This window comes from Bicyclus anynana, chromosome 9, assembly GCF_947172395.1.
Source record: "Bicyclus anynana chromosome 9, ilBicAnyn1.1, whole genome shotgun sequence".
Lineage (NCBI taxonomy): Eukaryota > Metazoa > Arthropoda > Insecta > Lepidoptera > Nymphalidae > Bicyclus > Bicyclus anynana.
Window position 1 is genome coordinate 13884298 of NC_069091.1, and position 21059 is coordinate 13905356.

General features: G+C 37.0%; 2 protein-coding genes across 2 annotated transcripts; one reads left to right on the top strand and one right to left on the bottom strand.

Moving 5' to 3' along the window:
• The first annotated feature begins 919 nt into the window (after nt 1-919).
• LOC112053650 (ubiquinone biosynthesis O-methyltransferase, mitochondrial) lies at nt 920-9676 on the top strand. The gene is made up of 6 exons (XM_052883343.1): nt 920-2265; nt 2358-2525; nt 2993-3104; nt 3901-4035; nt 4790-5060; nt 5543-9676. Exons 1-6 carry the CDS (start codon nt 2210-2212, stop codon nt 5656-5658), a joined length of 858 nt encoding a protein of 285 aa, XP_052739303.1. The 5' UTR covers nt 920-2209; the 3' UTR covers nt 5659-9676.
• A 2104-nt stretch (nt 9677-11780) lies between these two features.
• On the bottom strand, nt 11781-19251 carry LOC112053655 (ubiquinone biosynthesis O-methyltransferase, mitochondrial). The gene is made up of 7 exons (XM_024093136.2): nt 19131-19251; nt 17962-18040; nt 17333-17503; nt 16732-16846; nt 13631-13765; nt 13000-13270; nt 11781-12051 (listed from the first exon to the last, which is right to left on the bottom strand). Exons 2-7 carry the CDS (start codon nt 18030-18032, stop codon nt 11933-11935), a joined length of 882 nt encoding a protein of 293 aa, XP_023948904.2. The 5' UTR covers nt 18033-18040; nt 19131-19251; the 3' UTR covers nt 11781-11932.
• Nucleotides 19252-21059: the final 1808 nt, after the last annotated feature.

Sequence of the window (21059 nt, forward strand, 5' to 3'; positions counted from 1 at the left end):
TATTGTGTCTTTTAGAAATTTTGTATTATCTCCGAAACTATATAACTTATTATCATACTGTACAGGGCAAATCTTATCTCTATAATATCCTCTCGATTATCAAGTAATTAATTTTGATAAGGATTTAAGTTTAGTTTTAAATAATGACGTAAACTTTCGCATATGATTTAAATGATTTATTAAAGTACAAAAGGTACTATATCTGCTATAATATAAAAGATAGACATATACTGTCGCGGACTTCTTTTTTGAAACTTTTAAAGGGGAACAATTCTGTCATAGATAATTTTTGCGAAACTCTAACCGTTTACGCAGCGCACGCAACGGAAGCTCCCTCAATAGGATAAAATCCCCCGATTTTGAAACATTCTTCATTGGTGCTCCGCTCCTATTAGTCTTAGCGTAATAATATATAGCCTTTAGCCTTTCTCGATAAATGGGCTATCTAACACTGAAAGAATGTTCAATCAATCAAACAAACAAACTCTTCAGCTTTATAATATTAGTAGGTATAGATAAGATTTGCAGACGATCTCATCTTGCTGGAAGAGGACCCATGCAAAATACAAATTATGCTACAGTCTTTAGGCAGTAAAAGTAAAGAAGTAGGTCTTTTAATGAATACTGCTAAAACAAAACTAATGTCTAACACAAAAGAGGTTGATATAGTACTGGATGGAAAGAAGCTTGAGTATGTACAAGAGTATGTGTATTTGGGTCAGATAATTGCCCCTATAGACCAAATGTCAAAGGAACTAAACAAGAGGATAGTCAGTGGGCGGAAAAAATACTGGTCACTTAAGGAAATAATGAAAAGCAAAGAAAGTATGACCATTAAGAGGAGAACCTACAATACGTCTATCCTCCCATGTATCACATACGGAAGCGAAACTTGGCCCTTTACACAAAATCACAGAGGAAAAACTAGCTAAGTGTCAGAGGGCAATGGAAAGAAGTATGTTGGGTAAGACTGACTGACAAAATCACCTCAAATGAGATAAAAAACAGGACAAACCTTACGGATGTTCTCAAAAGAATCGACCATTTGAAATGGCGTTGGACGGGTCACATGTTACGTTGCAAAACCGACAAATGGAGCAAGCAGGTAACACTCTGGTACCTAAGAGATGGTCCCAGACAACGTGGACGTCCATCAAGGGCGGGAAGACGACATCCGCCTAACCCTGGGGCCACGCTGGACCAGAGTTGCGGCTGACAGGATGCAGTGGAAGCAGCTGGAGAAGGCCTATGTCAGGAGACACTATGAACAGCTGGACATACTATAAACAGATCTTACCTAAAACCTATATTACTAAAGGCTGTTTCAAATAAAAGGCTATTTATTTATTTAATATTAGTAAGAGAATGAAAATGAATGTTTAAAATACCCATAAAACATCTTAGGTAGACTCAATTTCCCATTGCCGATGCATTGCATGTTTTTTTTATCGAGAAAAAAATATATCTACGTAGGTAGGTATAACTAAGTATCCAAATATACAGTAGATTGAATATAATAACGTAATATCAACTGAAAATAATAAAGATAGGTAGGTAGGTATTACTTTTGTATATAGGGTATCTTAATATTATAGTGTTATGATACCTACATAAATGATCATAACAAAAATATGTAAATTGACATCAATGTCCTTTGATATTTCCTGTTATCCTATTATTATATTGTTTGCAAATGAGCTTCTTAAATGTCTAATTAAAATAATCCTATTATTTTGATTTAACTTAAATGCAAGATATTAATTTTATAAAAATGCATACAATATATTATATAAAACCAATGTCATATTAGAAAGTGTCCGAGGTGGATTGTCGTCTGCAAGACAGAGTATCTTAATGTCCTTTTAGTGAATAAGAAGAAAGTGATTTGTGATTTATTTTAACTATTAGGGTCTAATATTTATTAAAACACAAAAGGTACATCTTAACTATTAAAATAGGCGTACATTGAAATAAATTAACTAAGACTATAAAATTAAAACTAATACTTAAAAAATTTGCAGCCCTTGGTAGGGTGCCCATCATACAGGCAGCATTCATACGTTGAATTGTGATTGAAATTTTCTTTGCCCGAGGGACGCCCGTTGCCTCCCTGAGGCGTTTGTTAATCATATAGTACTTATTTCATAATTCTAAAACTACCTACTTATATGCTTGTTTGTTGTTCAAGAGATTTAACTGAATACTTGCAATGAGAACGAGAGTCTTTTACAATCCACATTGTGTTGAAACTTCAATATTATATCGGTAAGTTGTAGATGCCAGGAATTCTGATAATAGTTTGTGCTAGAAAATTGTCACCAATTGCAATAATTTACTCATATATCTTTTATTTTCAGAAATTGGAGTCCTATTGTACCAAAAATAATAAATAATGTATATTTACACAGCAAAGCTTCCTCAACAATTGACCCCAAAGATTTTTTTCAAGCAAATCCAAAAATATTGAAAACATACTGGGATCCCAAAGGACCATTTAAAATTATACATGACTTTAACTGTATTCGGTAACATATTTTCATTTAATAACATACCAGTAAAAAACAAAAAAAAAGTCAGATAAATCCCAAGGTATAACCTTAGTATTTATTTAAACTTGACTTTCTTAATAACGGGAACTTTTAAAATCTAATTTGAATATGAATAAATACTTATATACTTTATGTTTGAAGAGCCGATGGACGTTGGGGTCTCAAGGTGCTGGAATGGCGACCCCGCACCGGAAAGCGCAGTGTTGGTCGACCCCCCACTAGGTGGTTGGAAGACATCAAGCAGGTTGCAGGGAGCCGCAGGATGCTGGCGGCTCGAGACCGTTTTGTTTGGAAGTCCGTGCAAGAGGCCTATGTCCAGCTGTGGACGTCCATCGGCTGATAATGATGATGATGATGATACTTTAAGAGGACTAATATGTATATATGAAACAAATATTTACTGTTTCTAGTTTGGATAACGTTGATTATTGGTAATTTTGTAGATTGCCTTATATAAGAGATAGTCTTGCTGATGGACCTGGTGAAAACTTCTCTACTTGTTTAAAAGGGATGAAAATCCTCGACGTTGGTTGTGCAGGAGGCTTGCTTTCGGAGGTAAGTGTGAAGCCAAACTATACCACGGGGACAATAAGATAGTTAAATCTACATATGCTAATTTTAAAAGAAAGATCTTAAGATGATGAGCGAATGTTCTGTTCTTCAAATCTGCCGTTTCTTTGATTTTCAATTCATCGAACTGCAATGTTCACCATAAGTAGGTACTAAGTGAACGTGAACCTGTATTTCCTTTTTTTGATATATGCGAGTCAGAAAATGTCAGAGGGTGTGAAGAGTTGACTCTCCACGAAATCTGCAGGTAAGTCGGTGTACCATTCAAGTAATCAATCACTAAATCGTTTTTCATCGTATTATCGTTTTTGCAATCATTCAACATTGTATTTTCGATGGAATGACACAATAAACGTTATTTTACGTAAAGTAACATAGGTCTAGTAGTGGTATTAGCAGGTAGTAACGCTATTTTAACGAAAAACTGATATTTACGTCATTTTGTTGAAATATTCATGTTAGACGATAATTAAAACAAAAGATCATTGCGACTTGATGTCTAATGACATATTCAAGGTAATTTCATAGAAATAACTATATTAGATGATCTCAAAAACGAAAATACGACAAAAATCGGTGTAGTGATTCATTGTTTGAATGGTACACTGAGATACATAATAAGGCCGCTGATAACTTCTTACAGTGCAAGCAATTTACATGAAAATGTTAGTGGAATGTGATTTTTCCAAAAGCAGAGATTATATTTTTCCTGAAGTAACTACTCGTAAATACATAACTAAATACTAATCATATACATTATTGTCCAAAACCCATTATTCAGAGTTTGGCTATGTGCGGCGCTGAAGTCACAGGAGTAGATGCAAGCAAAGAATTCATCGAAGTGGCCAAAAGCCATAGCTCCAAGAACAAACGCTTGATGAATAAGAGGCCAACATATATTTTATCTACAATTGAGGTAGATATATCCTCCATTATTACAAAAAATATGCATGATGCCTTGGTTAATAAATTAAATTCCCAGCTCCGTAGAAACAGGCTCATATCTGGTCTGAAGTAAATGTGTGATTAGCTACTGTACTGTACTGTAGTATAGCAACATCAGCTTATTTTAGTGGCCTACGATAGGGCAAGTCTTCTTATAGGAGAGATTGGCACCAGGCTGCTCCAGTCCAATTAGGTCCAGTTAGCAGGTTTAGTGTGAAAATGTGCGATCATTCATAAATGACTGAAACCGATGGCTAACATGCTATCCGAGGCAAAAAGTGTAACAGCGCCAACAACAGGTTTTTATAGAAAATTTCTTGGAACTATGAGATGATCAATATTGTAGCCCAGAACTCAACCTCAGATGATCAGATCGTACCAACGAAGGCACCAACACTGGTCTAACAAAACCTTATCGACTCTGGTCTCAAAGTCAGGATCCGAAGCCACATACGCTAACTACTACACTAATGTACTTAGTGGTCTAAATTCCGTGATAGAAACGACCTTCACCCATTTGTTTAATGGATGAAAAATATATTATGTATATCAAAATTATTACTCGTCTACTAAGGTCGTTGGTCAAGTAGGTTGCCTCAAAAACTCCTGGCCAACGCCTGGAAACGGCGTTTTGATCCATTTAACAGATAGATGAAGGTCGAAGGTCTAATTCGGATATTCTACTATAGCGTTTACTTACCTTAGCTCTTGCTTGCTTATTTCAGGAACACTGCAATGAATTCGCCGACTCATACGATGCTATCATAGCCTCTGATGTTATAGACCATGTTAATGAACAGGAACTGTTCGTTGAATCCTGCGTGCGTGTCACAAAGCCGGGCGGAAAACTATTCTTTATGGCACCTAACAAGACGCGGTTTGCCCAATTCTATATGATATTTATGTTTGAAAATGTTTTGAAATGTTTCCCGAAAAATGCGAATAAATACGAAAAGTTTATTGCACCAAACCATCTACAAGATATGCTAGAAACGAGTAAGTGTCTACTTTTTTTCATTTATGGCTTTGCGAAGATTAGCCAATGTCATGTCTGCTTCCTTTAAAAGCCTGTGATAGCTAGAGCCACTGGGGCGTAGCGATGGGTGGGCTGGGAGGTCATTGCCGCGGTAGGCATTCGAGAGGGGACTGCACTAGGACATATCCATACTAACATTCCTATGGTTCCGAGACTTCATCGCTAACTATGGGCCTCATAAGGTTAAGAGTCACACAGCGGACGATGGAATGAGCTATGCTCGGATTATCTCTTCGTGATCGAATCATAAGTGAGGAGATATGCAGAAGAACCAAAGTCAAATGGGTGGGGCAAGTAGTCCGAAGAGCCAATGGATGTTGGGAAAGCGATGTGTTGGTCGACCCCTCACCTGATGGACTGACAACATTAAGCGTGTCGCAAGGAGTCGCTGGAGGCAACCGGCCCAGGATTGTGGTATATTAAAATATCTTTATTATTTCAGATGATTGCTACGTAGTATCCACAAGAGGTTCCTTTTACTATCCGTGGAGTCAAACTTGGGCGTGGACTCATACCAAAATACTAAGCTACGCTATTGAGGCTGTTAAATCTACCTAATCAACGTAGAAGTAGTAGGTAGGTATATAACGCATTTTATCTCGGACATAGTAGGGGAGCCCGGGATGCTAAATATTGCAGTTACTAAAGTATCATTGGAATCGATTTGGTAAATTAAATGATAGAAAAATAAATGGTTATATACCTACTTTTTTCGCTTTCAGCGGTAAGGAAAAAAACTACAGACTTTGAAGACAATTTTTAATTCTTCGGCTTACTGAAATCGTTAGATAACATTCATATTAGATATTCAAAATAAGTAAAAAATAACCGTGGCTCGTGGCTCGATAACAGAAATATTTACAGAATGGTTTTATTTTTGTTTTTTAAATAAATACCATAGAATAGTTACATACTAATTTTTAAAAGTAGGTAATTCTCACAAAATTGTATATAAGTACTGGAAATAGAAGGCTTTTTTTTATTTTTTTTAAATTTATATTTTGTAACTTTAGAACCCTCCCATTCCTTTAATCTTTAGATTTTCGAAATGCACACCTTTTAGCTATCAACTCACCTTCCTCATCTTAATCTGACGTGCTGGTTGAGTATTTCTGAATTTAGTTTTTTTTTGGTTGCCCTTAACGTACCCACCAATATTAAGGGCTCATACTTTGTGAAGGTACTGAACAAAGTGCAAATATTCATCCGTGTCCTGAGAATTATAATTTTTTTTTGGTGTAGTGCCGATGGCTCCATGTGGGACCTCTACGGCGACACCGGGGGGTTTTGGCGAGCGCAGGAGCATCGCCTGATGAGACCTGAAGGCTGAAATGAAGATAGAGGACGGAACAACTCTCTAAGGGCGTCTCCTATGAGACTCAGACCTTGGCTTAGCTTACCGTGACTTGAGTGAATCAGTCCGGACGCCCACAAGATCGTGAGTTAGAAAACCCACGTCCGGGTGACGTTAGATATCGGGGACCTCGTCTTCGCCAGCGAAGTCGCTGTGTAGCTTGTGGTTGTGTTGCCCGGTCGGTCATCATGTCATCGTCTGGATCGTAAAGGACGTTTTTGGGACGCCTCTGGCTTGAAGTTAGCGTTGAGGTTGGGAGTGTAGTTACAGGCCTCAACCACTAGTTGGTTGGAATGGATTGCAGCTCTGTCGTAATAGTTTTGAGAGAGCTGTTTCATGTAACTAGCTATTGAAGGTAAATCTAAGTGTCAATGGAGGTCGTTGTTCCGTACAAACCACGGTGCGCCTGTGATTTGTCGCAAAAACGGTTTTGCAATGTTTGGAGCGGCTTAAGGGTCTTTTTGGGACCACTACACACTACACTAGCGTAGGTTGAGATCGGACGGATCGTTGTTTTATAAAGCGTTAGCTTTTAACGGAGGGAGAGAATTATTGCCACGACAGCTGTTACAGTTGCATTTGCTGAAAGGAGTTTTTCGAGGCTTAATATTATTAAAACTTAATTTAATGACACAAGATAGGCTTTCAGCCTTTGCTATTTTTTCAATCAAAAATGACGTAGCTCATTTTGTATTGAAAAAATGCTCGTTATGGTAAAAAAAAAGTTTTACAATAATATTAAAATTACGTACCTACATATCTATAACTACATGTTATAAAAATTAAAAAGGAAATATACTAAATTTAAATTATATCTAAAGGCGCAGGCGTCGTAGATTTCGTCCGAATCGACAATCATAGGTAAAGTGCCCAGAAGGCTGGCAGTATTGCCACGTTGTATGGCAATACTAATTCTTTGGCCTAAATATAGGCCAGCCTTCTGGTCACGGGAGGTGTCAATTAAACGCTTTGCAATTTCTTTGTAAAGAAAGCGTGTACTCGGACCCCAAGGTCCTAGTGTTTCGACCGCAAACGGCTCAAATATGTAATCTCCGACGAGAATGCTATATTTGCGCGGCTTGAGGGTCTCTGCTGAGGCAGCAGCAGCGCCCGCACATCCCATCGTGCCAGGAAGATGTGAAGGCGCAAGGGTGTCTACACAAGTCGCGTCCCACACCAAAGGCCTGCCCATCTTCAATGGCATCAAAGACATGCCGTCTGGTCTCTTACCATCGTCACGCGCCAAACCGTTAGGTTCTAAAACGGCTGGCACGCCGGCGGTGACAAGAGCACGACGTGTGATGTCGTTCAGGCTAGCGTGCCGCGGAATACGGCCAGTGCTCCTACTGCAAGAAAGACCGTGGTGTCCGAGTTTATCGACTAGCTCTCCACAGATACTGCGATGCGGAGAACGGAGAGCCTAAGCGAAGGCAGGTAGCGATACGGAATGTTGTGTCGTCCAACAAGGTACCAGTGCTGGACGAAGGAATTGCTTGTTGCCAAAGCCCCGAATCCCATTCTCCCACAGCCAGAAAACGGGCATGCCCCGCAGCGTTGGTGGAGGTACTAATAAGTTACTCTCTTACCAGTCTGCAGAGCGGCTCATCCCACTGTCTCTGGGAAAATATTTTTTTGGTAAATCAGTGCTCGGACAAGCTGTTTTCCAAGCATTCATGGCCTCGTTCTTATACGACACTTCAAAATTAACCAGTGTGGATACTAAAATTTTCCTGATTAATTCCTCCGTGGCGTGGACCGAGGACAAGAACGCTGTTAAGCTAACGTCAGAAATGCGAATGCTAATGCCGCCCAAGCGTACTGGTAAAGTCGCCTATAGCCACACTCGGTCATTTAAGGCCACATTTAAAATTTTACATAGAGAATTTTGCATAATTGTCAATGTGTGCCAAAGCTGGCAAGTTTTTCCAAAAATGCTCGTTATACATATATAATCATTGGGCTAAATAAAAGATTTTAGTTTTAGAAAAAGCAGCAAACATCAATTATAAAATTTAAAATCTATAATTTTTTTTTAATTTTGTAAAATGATTTTAAAACTGAAATTTTATATATTTTTAATAACTTATGCATTTCTCGTAAAACATGACAAATGCCTTAACCAAATAATTAGACCTACTTTCGCATTACATACGACTTATGGAAAACAAAGGGCCTCGCAAAAACCTGCTGTCCGGAGCCTCGCAATGGGTAAGACCGCCACTATTTGTCCGGAATGCTAGACGTTCTCGTTAGGGTTCTTCGGTTGGGTCTCAGAGTAGAGAAATCTTCTGAGCCGGCTATCATTTGGCATATCTTCGAAGCGTTATTCCATTTCTGATTCTGTGAACATCGGTCAAACCGATATCGGATAACATAAATAAGCGATCTTTTCCTTCTCTTATTCTCTGTACACCTATTACTAAGTAAGCTGTAAAGACATATGCCTGTAGTATTGGACGTGCTTTGATTATGTGGCACGTGGGATGAATGTCCACTGCAGACTATTGGTTTGGAAACTGTTGTATCATCACTAACATTATACGGTTTACTATAACTGTCATTCATAAATTTACTATCACTGACGATAAACGGTTTACTATTACGGTCATTCATAAATTTATGATCACTGACATTAAACAGTTTACTATCACAGTCATTCACTGATTTATTATCACTGACATTAAACGGTGTGCCATCACTGCCATTAATGTTTATATTGTCCGTTTTTCTGACTATACCATTACTTTTCAGAATCTCTGGAACATTCAAGTTCAGTTTGTTGTTAGTTACTTCGTTAACTTTTGATCGCAGCTCCGTTTTGATTGATAATAACTGTCCATTCTCGTGGTTCGGAATTTGACAGCTGACAGCGATTATTGCAATGACCAGTATTACAAGCTTGTTCAGCATTTTGATATAGTTAAAAATATTACTACACTCAGCTATAGAGACACCTACTCCAATGGAAGACTGAATACAGGAAAGTGTGTTCCCAACTATTTATATTACCGAATAATTTGTGCGATTTTCCTTTGTGGTAAATTTAAAAGCTTATTGGTATATAGCGGACGCCCGCGGCTTCGTGCGCGATGTATTCGGGTCTGACGGACAAGCAAGCAAGCAAACAAACAAACAAACTCTTCAGCTTTATAATATTAGTATAGATTTTAAGTACATTTTTCATTTCTGTTTCGTTCTAAAAAGTGGGCCCAATTTCGAACACCTCCATTCCTCTCTCTTTCGTCCAATTTGCAACGAAAGAGAGAAGAATATTTCCGGTTCGGCGCCGTGTGTTCTTAATATTTCATTTTGTCTCCATGGGATAGTATGTTATTCCTACTAACGCTATGATAAAAGATCCGTAGGACACATTTGATCTGTTATTTATTTGGGATGAGAAATAAATGATAGAAAATATTCGCATTGGCACATTGTGATTGTGAATATGTTGCCCAGTTGAATTGTGGCCGGATAGTATTAAATATTAAATTTATTTAATCTACTTCCCTTGGTTCCTACAATGGTTAATTAAAAAAACGTACACTCCTTCAAATAATATACCCAACATAATTGATACATTGAGGTTGCCAGCTTTCACAATGCAACTGTGGGGTTGCCAGATATAAACAGTTAAGTGGTGACTGGTGTAATTTATATACCATCATCAGTTATTTTGTCGTCCATTAAGTCAAGGTAATTTTATGCTTAATTTTAATGTATTATTTTGCCTTCGATCTAGTCACAAACTCATAAACATACAAACTTTACCTCTTTATAATATTATAGTAGTTACCTAAAGTTTAGGCTTTCCAAATAAGTATAATTATAGTGAAAAACAAACTATAGGGAAAATAATATTTTACGCTTATGCTTCGTCGTATTATTATGACGAAGGTAGTTGACTCATCTATACTTCTATACTAATATTAAAAAGAGGTAAACTTTGTAAGTTTGTAAGTTTGTCACATTTTTTAAATGGGGTAATCTTCGGAACTACTGGTCCGATTTCAAAAATTCTTTCACCAGTAGAATGCTACATTATCGGGGAGGATGCTATAGGCTATCTCAGTATGATATATATTCGCTGAGTTAACACAGTTTTTGTCATACAGGTCGGACCGAAAATCCTCTTAAGCAGACTTATTCGCATGCGCTGCCTTAACCATTGTGTAAAATTGAAATTAATGTATAGAGGCTTTATGTATCTTTAAAAGTTCTACAAAAAAGTCCGCGACACCATATATCTATCTTCTATATATTAGCAGATATAGTACCTTTTGTGTCTTAAAAATTATAAATTTTATATCGTCATTATTTATGCTACTTAACTTAAATCCTTATCAAAATAAATTATTTAATAATCACAAGGATATTATGAAGATAAGATTTGCCCTTTATAGTATGTTAATTAGTTTCGGAGATAATACAAAATTTCTAAAAGACGCAGAAATTCCGCTACATGACGCCCCGCGCTTTCAATTACGTAGTTCCCGTTCCTGTGTGAATATGGGAATCACACATAGCCTATGACACTCGCAAATAACGTAGCTTTCTATTGGTAAAACAATTTTCCAAATCGGTCCAGTAGATCCAAAGATTACAATTTTAGCATAGAAGTCTCTATTTTTCTTTGTCATCGCACCACGCTCATAGGGCTGAACCGATTTTGCTAAGGGTAGGGGTAAGGTAGGGAAGGTATAGGGTAGGGTACAGGTAGGGTAGGGTTTGTGTAAGGGTAGGGTTGGGGTAAAGGTAGGGTAGGGGTAGGGTCGGGTAGGGCAGTGTAGGGGAGTGTATGCCTAGGTTAGAGGTAGGGTAGGGGTAGGGCCTACCCCTATCCTAGGGTTAGGGAAAGGGAAGATTACGGGAAGGGTAGGGTACGGGTAGGGTAGGGGTAGGATACAGTTAGAGTACGAGTAGGGTAGGAGTAGGGTAGAGGTAGGAGATCGATACTGAAGCCTATTTTCTATTTTTTGTCTGTCTGTTTGCCTTTTTTTTGACCGGGCATCACGCTGAAACTACAGAATGAATTCAAATGATACTTAAGACGATTTGAGACCATAATACGTAGAAGAATAATAGGATACTTTTTGTCGCGAAAACAAAATCAGAAATGGGTGAAGTAGGGGTGGAAAGTCCTTAATTTTTCTAGGTACATTTGTAAATGTAAAATGATAAGTGGACTATTTATTAGGTATAAGTTATAAAACTTGCAAAATAGAATGTGAAATAGGGGTTGAAAGTAGACATCGATTTTTACGTGGACGAAGTCGCGGGCGCCCGCTAGTATAATTATATAGAACGTGATGCAATAAACAGGACGAAACCTATTTACAAATCATCTTTATTTTTAGAAAATATAATAAATCAATCATTTATAATGCTATAAAATTTATAACAATAAATTAATATTGATTAGAGCTGTATTTTCCCCGTGACTCTGACACTTTGTGCTAAAATGACCGTGATTCATATTTATCATTTAGGTGACTTAATAGCCTCAATGGCAAAGCTAAACATTTTAGTATCAGTCCATGCCCAGCTGTTACTCCACGGGTAATAAAAGTAGCCTTTTATCAATTCTACATAGCAGTCATCTGAAACAATACAGAAAATAAATAATTACCTTGAGGTACATTCGTTATTCGTTATGCGAAGAGCCGTGATAGCCCAGTTGAAATGACCTCTGCCACCAATTCTGGAGGGTGTGGGTTCGAATCCGGTCCGGGGCTGCACCTCCAACTTTTCAGTTGTGTGCATTTTAAGAAATTAAATATCACGTGTCTTAAACGGTGAAGGAAAACATCTTGAGGAAACCTGCATACCAGAGAATTTTCTTAATTCTCTGCGTGTGTGAAGTCTGCCAATCCGCATTGGACCAGCGTGTTGGACTATTGGCCTAACCCCTCTCATTCTGAGAGGAGACTCGAGCTCAGCAGTGAGCCGAATATGGGTTGATCATGATGATGATGATGATGATGATGTCATTTGTTATATCTTAATTTAAATTAAAAAATTAAATATGAGATTGATTTGTATTGATTGTAGTGTCAATGATTAAGTATGTTTTTTTTTATTTCAACGATGCAAAAATAACACAAAATATAAAATACAAGACAACTTTACGATGGGGCCCGAAGGCTTGGATAGTTTTTCCGCCATCTCATGAAATTAAGATAGAAGATGAGATGGTGGAAAGGTTACCAAGGGTGTCTCCTGAGGAACTTGAGAACGCATTTTTTTTTAAAGAATATTTGCTATATTTAAAAAAAAAAGAATATTTGCCATGTTATAATATTACAAATAATCCCATTCACCTCCAACTAGTCGGGAAAGACTGTGCTAGGAGTGGGTACGACAATAAACCAACGGGGTGAGGATTGAACCACCACCTCTCGGTGTCACCACCTCCTACCGCTCTTACCGTATTGTACAGAAATGCTCTTTTATTGTACAGCTTTAGTTTTTTTTTTAAATTTAAGCCTCAAAATTGTTGAAACCGCTCAAAATGTAGTTAATGATAAGTGGTATCTATATGTTCTTACTCATTTCTAGCATAAGTTGGAGCTCATTTGGTCTCATAAACATTTCAAAATGATGGGCGCCCTTTGGATAACATCGTAAAATATCTTCAAATGTACGAATTATGAAGAGTTGTGCAAAACGCGTCCTGTTAGGCGTCGTAAAGATGAGTTTTCCCCCCGGTTTAGTGGCGCGTACGCACGACTCCACGAACAGTTCCTTTTCTGTGACATGCTCTATGACCTCAGAGGCTATGATGGCATCGTACGTGTCTGGGTATTTAGTACAGTGTTCCTGAAAAAAAAAATTAGCTTTTTAGATTTTTGATTATGAATTTAAGAAGAGAAAAAAAATACTTGATACCTACTCTTTTTAATCCTACTAATATTATAAATGCGAAAGTTTGTATGGCTGTTTTGATGGATATTTGTATAGATGTTTATATGGATGTTTGTTTGGATGTTTGTTACTCGTTAACGCCGCAATTACATAACCGATATGGCTGAAATTTAAAACGAAGATACATTATACCCTGGATTAACACATAGGCTACTTTTCATCCTGGAAAAATCCATGGTTTCCGCGGGATTTGTGAAAAATGAATTCCACGCGTCGCGAGCGTCTGCTAGTCTATTTTTCACTGTATCTCCTTACCTCTATCGTAGATAAAATATAAGTAGGTTTATTATCAGCCAAGCGTATGTTTTTTGAGCTATGATCTTGCGCCAGATCGAGTAAAGGTTTGGATGCGTCTACTCCGGTAACATCGGCGCCATACTTAGCCAGACCCTGGAAAAGGAATAAAAAGTATACCTACCTAACTTATATTTTACATTTTCTTACAGCCAGTTTCTTCATGTAAAGCTAAAATAACAGTAAAAGTAGTAAGTAGTAAAGAAGACTTTATTTTTCCGTGATTAAGACCGTCACTTTTGCTTTATGACGTTACTTTGACTGTTACTTACGATGAAGAAACTGGTCGTCTGCTATTACAATTTTACAATTAGCGAAAAAGGAAAGAGAACCAAATCACTTAGTTAGCGTCTAAGGGAGCAAGGGAGTAGCTAAATAGGTATTTAGCCTGGCAGTTCTATCTTAGAACGGTATAATTAGTACCTATAGTTATTATCTAGACAACTACAAGGCCAGGCCTTCTTTCTTAAACGAGAGAGAAAATGGATCTTAAACCACCACACTGCTCCAATGATAGGTATATTCGTGATAGCCCAGTAGATATGACCTCTGCCTCCGATTCAGGAGGGTGTGGGTTCGAATCCTGTCAGGGGCATGCACCTCCAACTTTTCAGTTGTGTGCCTTTTAAGAAATTAAATATCACGTGTCTCAAACGGTGAAGGAAAACATCGTGAGGAAACCTGCATACCAGAAAATTTCTTAATTCTCTGCGTGTAAATCCGCATTGGGCCAGCGTGGTGGACTTTTGACCTAACCCCTCTCATTCTGAGAGGAGACTCGAGTTCAGCAGTGAGCCGAATATGGGTTGATAACCACGACGACGACGACTGCTCCAATGAGCCTAAAATCCGTTTTTTGACGCTATCTCCTTAAAGTAGGCGTCCACTGATCCGCATCATGTCTACGCATAGACGAATAAGATATATCTACGTATCGGACGCATCGCATATAATATATTTTAGTATTCTATATATCCTCAGACAACGCACACAACTGCCCGACAAAAGCGAGAACTGCTCAAGATGAATCACACGAAAAATACCCCGCTCGCGGCGTGACAAAACTGGTTACCAGGATAAAACCATAGCACTGATTTTAAAATAAAATATATCGTCATGTAGGTTAAAGTATAGAGAATAAACTTATCTATAACTACATACCAGCGGCGAAGAGTCCATACAGGCCGATTCTCCGGCGGGTTACTTTTTAAAAATCTATACATACATTTTCATTATTGTAATGAATATAAATGTTTCAGAAGCCGGAGTTTTTGTCAAGCGGTATGAATTTCCTTTCTTTGAGACGGCTTACTTTCGTGAAAATTCCATCCTTTGCCACTGCTGCTTACCGCAAAGGAGTGTATAACACTTACGCACGGGTGTTAAAGTTTATCACTATCGCTTATTACATATTTCTATCGCATAGAACGTATTCTATATGTATAGAAAGTCACGCAAATCTATAGTATATATTGTAGTGTGTGTAAAAATAAATACATAATACATTGGTGTTTAGGCTTTTATTTTATTAAACAAATGTTTTAATTTCAATTTGTACAGCTGCAATCATTTTACTCAGTACCAAGAACAAATGACGTCTGTTCTGAAGTGTAATCAAGTACTAATGTCATCAACATCCTATTTTAATGGCTCACTATTGGGACAGGACTCCTTTCTTGTAGGAGAGGGGCTTACACCCTGCATCGATGCGGAGTGGCGGGCTTAGGCTCATTTTTGACTCTGTAAAAATTACTATCAGAATGTTAATATTATTTATTTATTCATTTAAGTTACATTTTTACCCCCATTATATAAAAATACATGTCATAAATTAAATTCTTTAAGGAAAATTAATTAAAAATTTAATTGTTTAGTTTGGGCCTGGAGACCATGTTTGGCAGGGGAGCTCTGTGTTAATTGCATTCTAAACCTAAGCCCAAGGTCTCCAGTCCTGGGACCTGCTCGAGGTGTTTCCTCTAGGCCAGGGTTTCTCAAAGTGGGGTACGCGAACCCCCAATCTACGGCAGGGGGTTCGCGACAAGATTTACTTTTAGGCTTGATAAGTGATACCGAGTCAGTGTAAAGTCTCCAAAATTACTACTAGCATTAAATCCATTTGCGATTTGATTATGCAATTTTCATCCATTTAAATCTTTAATTTATTCACATACAAGTGTTGACTATGTATTTTATAAATAGGTTAATAATTGTTCCAAGTCTTGATGTTTTCTACAACTATAATTAAGTTAATAGCGCATAGCGCAAGGTGACTGCTTATTGTTTTAATGTTGTTATGATCTGATGATTGTTGGTGTCATGGATATCATTAAGACAAAAGCGAATAGATAAATAAGTAATTTCTAGGCACCACCTTAGGCCATATCATATTCATATTATATTGTTTATCAACGATGTACAATGCCATATAAATTTTATAAAGATATTACTTCATTTTATGTACCTACTTCTTGTGTAATAATTATTAAATATTTACAACACGAGATCGAGTGACGTCATATCCGTCTCAGACTACTATTTCCCGCACGGCATTTCTCATGACAGAAGGACGTCCTCAGACTCCCCACATTTCTCTGTTCTTCCTAATCAAGAGTGATGTGTAACGTAACTTGCACAACTCCCGAGTCATAGGCATGACACAGGCAACCCTCCAGAGTCAGTGGTAAGACGTTGACGGTTCGAACGCCACCAGAATACTAAAGCCGACCGTACGGCGAGCGCCTTACATTGCCAGTCGTTCCCGCCCGCTCGCTACCCCTCTCTAACTTCCTACTCTTTGCGGAAACAAGTTGCGCCATCTGGCAACGTCATATCCGTTTGAAACTACTAATTGCCACAATATTATTACTTATTAGCCATAAAATTAAAATCATTTAATACATTTATGTTAAAATTATGGTAGATAGAAGCTATAAAGAATGGAGTTATAGGAGTATGTACGTCGCCCCTGGTAGCTGCGTTTATACTTAAGTTCAGTATTTTCTTTTGGAGTAATAAATATCTTTAAACTAATCGTCAATGTCAGTCCACGCTTTTTCACTTACCTCTGATAGCAAGCCTCCCCCACAACCGACGTCGAGGATTTTCTTCCCTTTTAAACAAGTTGAGTATTTGTCACCAGGCGCTGTTTTTACTAGCCTATCTCTGATATAGGGCAACCTACAAAAACAATAAAAATTAATATTAAAAAATGCATGATTATTGATTATCTACTAGAAAAAAAATATTAATATTATTTGATCCACTGGATCACAAGTTACTGGGTTCGAATCTTAGGTCGCAATTTTTTTATAAATTAATTACAAAATTAGTATAGTATCTAATCTATATATAAAAAAAATACCGTTACGTTACGCCATCAAGCGTGAACGCCTGGATCGATTTCCTATTTTTTTATGTGTTTGTTATTGTCAGAAGATTCTTATGACAGAAAAAAAAAATAAAAATTGAAGGAGTAGGGGTAGGGTAGGGGTAGGAGAAGGGTAGTGGCAAGTTAGGGGTTGGGTAGGGGTAGTTGAAAGTTTACATCGAATTTCATGCGGACGTCAGCGAGTAATTAAATAAAATAGTATAGTAATAATAAATTGACAAAATAAATCGCATATTACTACGAGTACATACTTAACAATAAACCAATATTTTTACCGAAAATAGTTGAAAGCATGAAGAGCTTTAAATACACCTTCGGGGTCCCAAAACGTTTTCGCAATGTTTGGATCAGCCTGGAATATATCCTTCGGGTCTATAGTTGAATGAGTGCTTCTTCTGCTATTCAAATTTACTTTATTAGTGAGGCTTGCTATCGGGTTCCAACTTCTGTAATAAGTACACAATTATAAATAAAGAAAAACAAAAAAATCAAGAAAAATTTATTTATTTTAACCTATCCTTAAGCGTTTATACCTACACTAGCTGATGCCGCGCGGTTTCAACCGCGTGGTACCTGTTCCCGTAGGAATACGGGGATTATAATAAGCCTATAGCCTTCCTCGATAAATGGGCTATCTAAAACTGAAAGAATTTTTCAGATCGGACCAGTAGTTCCTGAGATTAGCGCGTATAATCAAACAAACAAACAAACTCTTCAGCTTTATAATAATAATATAGATTAATCACATGTACCTAATGTATATTTAAGATTAATAATTATAAATAATGTATTTTTTAGCTTTTTAAGTTCTATTGGTAATAAATTAAATTATTTAATATTTCAATTCTAGTGGAAATGGTATGTACTCGTAAGTAATGAAAATGGAAGTATTGTGACTACTTACCGATATATAGAAGTTTGTACAGTATGGAAATTGTGGAATAGTTTAGCCGACGTCTTTAGCATATTTAGCATTTGAATCACTGAGAAAAAAAAGTATTTAGGTAAATAAATAGGTAAGTAGTGTGTCTGTAATTTTTCAGAGTTTTACATAAATATTGACAGATTCATTTGTTTTATTTATATGTGTATAAATAGGCACATATAAATTAAAACTAAGAATTACAGATATTAAATTTAGTAGTGTTAATAATTTTCGATTGTGGTTACCAAAAAATAGATGCAGTCAATCGTGCCATCAATCGTAAAATGACGCTCATTTACATTTTAAGGTAAAAATGACAAATGAGCAATTAATAGTACATTATGATATACGTGCGGTAAGTTGACAATTACAGCCGAGGTGATATTGCAAGCTCGAGCCGAAGGCGAGAGCTATAGTAAGGGAGCAGCAGCAATTATCAAAACGCCCGTATGTCATACGACGTTTTATAACACATTTGCAAGGAAACACACTTTCTGAAAATGAATTTTCATCTTTGCCTGTTTTCCATGTGACATTTAGATACGCTTGTCATTTTGGCACAGATAGCGAAGTGCGTGCGTTTTTTTAAGCAAATGCACCAAAAAGAGCCAGTATTCCTACTTATAAAGTAAATTAATATTTTTGTGTTTCTGTTACAGATGAATGGTTGTCATTTATTGTCAAAATCAATAAAATAAAACAATTAAATGTTTATTTATTATATTTTATCTCATAAAGTTAATTTATTCAATAAATGGTGAACACTTTTCTAACATAAAAACTCTTTGCTAAGATTTAAAAAAGTACCGTTGGATTTTAGACTGATGTTTTATATTACATTATGGCACATGAGCTTAATGAGGTACATTACAAATGTTTCAGATAAAAATAATTTAATTTTTAAAAGCTTTGCATTATTTATACTTATTTTAATTTGGACAGGGTTTAAATATGGGCCCGAAAAATCTTTTAATAAATATAATCTATTAAAAAGTTAATATAAAAAAAATCAAAATATGCAGCCACATATTTTTTAATCCTCTGTAATTTTATTTATCAATTGTTTATTGATGATTATTAAGATTAGAAATTATTCTCAAATTAGTGCAAAAAAATAAAAAATTGTAATTTACAAAAAAATATTTTACCTTATTTCAATAATAACTTAAAACACAAAAGATGTTGACAGTCACCTGCGGACGTTATTCACAAGCGAATGAATGCAAGCAATTAATTTATTGTATCTACGAGTACCTAACCGATGGTGAACTACACAAAATATGTAGGGCTCTCACACACAAAAAGCGTTCACGCGCGGCGCGCGGTGTACTTTCTGCGTTTCTTTCCGCGTTCTCTAAGACTCAGTCCAGAAAGGGCGAATTCGCTGCGATTCTCTCGCGCGTTGCGTCCACAAGGTGCGTATCAACGCGCGAGAATTTGGGGAGGAATTCAGTGCGAAACATGGACTTCGCGCGTTAACTGGACGCAACAAGGTATCTCGATTCGCGCGCAATATGCGCGAATCAAGCACGCGTTGAGAGTTTTTTTTACTGAAGCGATTTGACTGAAATTTGGAACGGAAATATATTTTACTCTGGATTGACATATATGCTACTTTTTATCCCGGAAAAATCCATGTTTCCCGAGGGATTTGTGAAAAACTAAATTTAACGCGGACGAAGTCGCAGGCGTCCGCTAGTACTATAATAACGTGAATCTACAACAATTATGAATATGAAGTTACAAACTTTGCGCAGTAACTGGCAGAACGCCGAACTCTGAACGTCTAAACGCTTTCTGTCTGTGCGCGCTCTAAGTAAGTAGGTACTTGTTATGTATATCAGGCTAACATATGCAGCTGATTGTATATACCAATATCAGTTTTTTAAATACATTGATACGAAAGTTAAACCAAGGGGAAAATTTGGTAATAAGTAGGTATCTTAATATTTTATGACGCGTATGGCACATTCGTAACTTTAATTTTAAGTTTTCGCCTTTTCTTGTCACCATTATCATATACCATAACATAACCTGACGTAAACTAAGCCTACTTGAAATAAATGGATTTTGACTTAGACTTTACAGAGTTCAAGGATCTTATGATATATCGACACCCATTTTTTAATCATTAAGTTTTTAAATTTTATTCACATTCACTGACTGACTGTCTTGTCAATCATCAATCAATCAACAATCATTGTTTCAAGTAGTTAGACATTCGCTAGTGTTAGTTTTAACCAGTAAAAATATTTGGTTTTGTTAATTAGTCTAGATTTTAAAAACGATTAATTTTTCTTCTAAACTATATACTGTTTATTAGACTAGCCGATGCCCCGCGGTTTCAACCGTAATATTCCCGTTCCCGTGAGAATAAAATATAGCTTAAGACACTAACAAATAACGTGGCTTTCTAGTGGTAAAAGAATTTTCGAAATCGGTTCAGATTTAGAGATTACTCCTACAATACCACAAACTTCACCTTTTCATAATATTCGTCGTCATCAACCCATATTCGGCTCACTGCTGAGCTCGAGTCTCCTCTCAGAATGAGAGGGGTAAGGCCACCGCGCTGGCCCAATGCGGATTGGCAGACTTTACACACGCAGAGAACTAAGAAAATTCTCTGGTGTGCAGGTTTCCTCACGATCTTTTCCTTCACCGTTTGAGACACGTGATATTTAAATTCTTAAAATGCACACAACTGAAAAGTTGGAGGTGCATGCCCCTGACCGGATTCGAAACCACACCCTCCGGAAGCGGAGGCAGAGGTCATATCTACTGGGCTATCACGGCTCAAAGTCTACCTGTGAAAGCGAAAATAGATTGCTCGTCTGTTTAATGTGCGTTAACTTGTCTTGCTAAACGTTCTTACCTTCGTATCACCGGCACGTCGGTAGTGGGTTACAGTGAACTTACGACTTTATTCGGTCTTAGTACATTCAAATTGATTTGTTGAAAACAAATTATGTAATTGGATTAGGCTAATACAATCACGCAATTAAGTTTTCTGTTTCAATTGTTCGTACCAATTAAAATGACGTAGGCAGAATTACCTTCAGTGGGTAGCGCTATTC

Bases quoted from the DNA above. Each gene is read 5' to 3' on its own strand.
- LOC112053655 (XM_024093136.2), bottom strand. From the start codon at position 18,032: ATGCTAAATATGCTAAAGACGTCGGCTAAACTATTCCACAATTTCCAT. The intron at 13,271-13,630 runs GTAAGGAGATAC...TTTTTTTTTCAG, and splicing joins ATATTTTATCTACGATAGAG to GAACACTGTACTAAATACCC. The intron at 12,052-12,999 runs GTAAGAACATAT...GTATTGTTTCAG, and splicing joins CCAACTTATGCTAGAAATGA to ATGACTGCTATGTAGAATTG.
- LOC112053650 (XM_052883343.1), top strand. From the start codon at position 2,210: ATGAGAACGAGAGTCTTTTACAATCCACATTGTGTTGAAACTTCAATA. The intron at 3,105-3,900 runs GTAAGTGTGAAG...CCCATTATTCAG, and splicing joins CAGGAGGCTTGCTTTCGGAG to AGTTTGGCTATGTGCGGCGC. The intron at 4,036-4,789 runs GTAGATATATCC...TGCTTATTTCAG, and splicing joins ATATTTTATCTACAATTGAG to GAACACTGCAATGAATTCGC.